The sequence below is a fragment of the Mus pahari genome, chromosome 1 (assembly GCF_900095145.1).
Source record: "Mus pahari chromosome 1, PAHARI_EIJ_v1.1, whole genome shotgun sequence".
NCBI classification, from domain to species: domain Eukaryota; kingdom Metazoa; phylum Chordata; class Mammalia; order Rodentia; family Muridae; genus Mus; species Mus pahari.
In genome coordinates, this window is record NC_034590.1 from 71280411 (window position 1) to 71284380 (window position 3970).

The 3970-nt window shown below is 42.5% G+C and overlaps 1 protein-coding gene across 3 annotated transcripts in view; it reads left to right on the forward strand.

Annotated features, from left to right (window-relative positions):
* C2cd3 (C2 domain containing 3 centriole elongation regulator) overlaps positions 1–3970 on the forward strand; it is a 103745-nt gene that overhangs the window by 57304 nt on the left and 42471 nt on the right. For all 3 annotated transcript variants that reach the window (XM_021219180.2, XM_029542648.1, XM_029542617.1), the window contains 2 exons: positions 2305–2573; positions 2995–3084. In XM_021219180.2, the coding sequence (XP_021074839.1) occupies positions 2305–2573; positions 2995–3084 (359 nt within the window). The remainder of the gene's footprint in view (positions 1–2304; positions 2574–2994; positions 3085–3970) is intronic.

A 3970-nucleotide genomic window follows, 5' to 3' on the forward strand; every position in this document is an offset into this window, starting at 1 on the left:
AGAAGAAGAAGAAGAAGAAGAAGAAGAAGAAGAAGAAGGAGAAGGAGAAGGAGAAGGAGAAGGAGAAGGAGAAGGAGAAGGAGAAGGAGAAGGAGAAGAGAAGAGATAAAAGAAAAGAGAAAGGAAGAAAGCCACAGTCCTTGTAGTGTTGTAAGGGTCCTCTGTCATCTTTGTAACCCCTGCTTCCTCCACTCCAGTCACTGGCCCTCTTGTTGCTTCTGAACACATTAAGCACATTTCCCAACTCAGGTCCCTTGTCTCCTGTTTATTCTGCCCAGTCCCTCTCTGTAGGGGAACAGTGTGACTGTCTCCTTCAGCTCTTTGCTGTTATTTCTCTTGGCCTTAATATTCTTCCTCTTACCTGTCTAAACTCTCACTTTCCTTGATGAATTTGTAACATCTCTGCAGACCTCCTTCCTGTTAGCACCTAGGTTGTAACGCATGCTGCTCTGTTTCTACTGGGCATGCGTTTTCCCACACTAGACTGTCAGTTTCTCTAGTTAGATACTTTGTGAAATCCTCTCTGCACCCCACATAGCACATGGATGAGCTCTGGCAGCAAGAGGAACTAATAGAAGTACACCAGGCTCTTGCTTCAAACTAGCTCACTTCCAATATGACTTCAAAAAGAAAAAAAACTTGTCCTAACTTCCTCTCTTTTTGTGACTGAGTCAGATTGTTCACCTTGAACTTTCCTAGTCTCTAAATTTGTAACTGGATTACTGCCCATGTGAGGTCTGATGTTGAAGCAGCTGATGAAGGTTCAGCGTAAACCACTCCTTACTAAACTCTACAAGAACCCAGCAACATCTTAGTGTTTGTCAAAACGCTTTTGGGGGCAGTAAAATGGCTCAGTGGGTTAAGGTGTTTGTTACCAGGCCTGATGATCTGAATTTAATCCCTGCAATGGAAGAAATGGAAGGAGAAAACAACCGCCTTGTCCTCTGACCTCAATGAGTGACACACAAAAATAGATAAATAATGAAAATGTACTAAAAATAACTTTTTCAAGCAATATTTATAAATTTTATTTTATTTGATCGTGTGTGTGTGTGTGTGTGTGTGTGTGTGTGTGTGTGTGTGTGTACCACGTTCATTCAAATACTCTTGGAGTCTAGAAGAAGTTGTCTGAGCTAAAGATAGTTACAGGCAGTTGTGGACCACTCAGTGTGGGTTCCAGGAACAGAACCAGGGTTCTCTACAAGAGCTTGATGAGCCTTCTCTGACCCCAAATACCAGAGCTAATAAAATTGGTGATAATCATCTGCCAATAACAAATGACACTAAAGGCTCTGCACTAAGATCACAGGTATCAATTTCATTGAACAAGTTGGGTTTACTGTTAGTTGCAGTGACAGAAAGTAAACACCAGGAGGAAGCAGAGAGTGTCTTAGTAAGAAAGCCGCAGAGGACTTGGGGCATCTAATTGGGATTTGCTCATCTGGGAAAGGGCTCAAAGGAACAACACTTTGCTGTGTTGTCTTTCTTACTAAATTTTATCTAGAAGGAGAGCAGGGAAGACGAGAGTCACAGTTGAACATGGTAAGCTACAAGGGTCACCCAGGCTATGAAAGAGTGTTAGGTTTACAGAGTAATCTTGGTTTGGTATGTTCTAAAGTAAGATAGTGAAGAAATCTAGTTTTTGTCTCACTTTATTATAGTGACAGGGTAACCTTATATCCAGCAACTCAGGGTAATTTTTAATCAGGTTATTCCCTACATTAAAACTTTTTTTTTTTTTTTTTTTTTTTGGTTTTTCGAGACAAGGTTTCTCTGTGTAGCCCTGGCTGTACTTGAACTCACTTTGTAGACCAGGCTGGCCTCGAACTCAGAAATCCGCCTGCCTCTGCCTTCCAAGTGCTGGGATTAAAGGTGTGCGCCACCACCGCCCAGCACTCACTGTTAGTAGCAGTGGTATCCCAATTTTAATTGAGCATTTTAATTTAAAAGTTAGCATAGTTTCAAGTTGGGGTGTGCTTTTTAATGTATAAATTATCTTCAGGTACTTCTATATTAATATGCTAAATACATTATAAAAAGTGTCCTACAGATAGAGAAACTTTAGTACATGTAATAACAAGTTTTAATATCTTCTTCCAGCTTTTTACCCCCTGAACCTCCATGCAAATGTGCAGTCATATCTAGGTTGCTAAGAAAGCACATTATGGCACTGCCAAAAGCCTAGAGAACTATTGATAAGCATGCTCAGGATCGTGTGAGAATAGCAGAGATAATTCCTGCGCACACAAGCAGATTTCTAATATGTCAGGGTACCTTATTCTCATCTCCTTTTGTCCCTTACAGGGCGTTGGCTGAGCAGGAACCTGCCTTACAGTTTAGTGCCATCGTTGGAGTCAATGCTTCTGTCACCGCCCATCTCTCATTTTTGCCCAAGGGGGAACAGCGCCAAACCCGTCCTGTGGCCTGCTCCTTCTGCCCCGAGTTCTCCCATCACATTGAGTTCCCATGTAACCTGGTGACTCAGCACTGTAGTGGAGAAGCCTGCTTCCTGGCAGAGCTGTTGGAGTTTGCAGAAATTATTTTTGCTATCTATCATGAAAATACCAAATCAGGTAAGCACCAAATGCCTTCAGAACCACATAAGTCTCTCTTTCAGATGGCATATTCCTTCCTAGGCAATACTTGAAAACTTGAGAAGTAGGAGTTACAATCTTTACAACTTCCAAAGGACAGAGCAAAAGTAAGATGTGACATGTTCGTGGAAGAGTGTGCAGGGAAGCAGCAGTTGTGTTCAGATGTTAGTGCATGAGTGTGAGTGAAGAGTAGTTCTGTGTTCTTTCCCATGTGCCTGCAAAAGGAAGGTGTGATTAACAGCCTGAAAGACCTTCAGACTCTGACTAGCATGGGAGCAGGAGAATCCCTAATGCATTGGCTCAGCCCTGATGTCTGTGTAGCGCCGAAGTGTTCCAAGAGTCTGCTGTAAGCAGGCCTCAGTGCCCACCAGTAACTCCTCATTTTTGCTTCACCTAACAGTCAGTGATATAACCAGTATCCAGTCGTGCAAAGATTATCTGCTTGGAGTAGTAAAGGTTCCAACGAAAGATCTGCTGGTCAAAAGATCTGGTAAGGATGTTGTCATGATGAGGTAATCCTGTCTAGCTCCCATTGCAAAATACACAAGGAAGTCTGTCCCCTAAGACATGCTGTGAACTCACCCAGGTACCTCACAGTTCTCTCAGGCATGGTAAAAACTGTCCCAATGTCAGAGGTCATACTCACACTACTTTAGGAAAACTGGTGATTTGTTGAGAAGACAGTAGCAGTGCCTCTGCATGTATGGTATGATGTAACATCTTTCCTCAGGCTTTGTCTGACCTCACAGGAAACTTCCAGCAGGATAAAGAAGCACTGTTTTCATTTGGCAGACGAGATGATCTAAGAAGCTAATTGGCCAAAACCACATTGCTATTGCGTTTGCGTTTTCACGGTTTGCAATGTAGTCCTCATTTACCCATTCCTTTGCCTCTCCTGTCCTCCACTACAGTGCAATAAAGATAACTGCATAGAAGCCTGAACAGACAGGCCCACCTGGCACTGGGCCCAGGATACAGCTGCTTGCTCCATTCCCTTTCCTTTGCATTCACAATACCAGGGCAGTGTTTCAAATTTCTATAACACTTCCCTTCAAAGCACCTCCTCAACCATTGTTTCATTTAGTGATAGATCAACTTCAGTAAATAAGATCACTATGGGAGATTAATGACTTATTCAGAACAAAACACTAGTTTGGAGTCTAAACCAAGGAAAGAACTCAAATCTTCCAATTTCTATCCTTATCCTTCCTGTCTAATCTCATTGGGTCTCAGTGGCCAGAGAAAGGCAGACTCCCAACCCAGTATGGGTATCTTTTCTTTCCTTTCCTTTCCTTTCCTTTCCTTTCCTTTCCTTTCCTTTCCTTTCCTTTCCTTTCCTTTCCTTTCCTTTCCTTTCCTTTCCTTTCCTTTCCTTT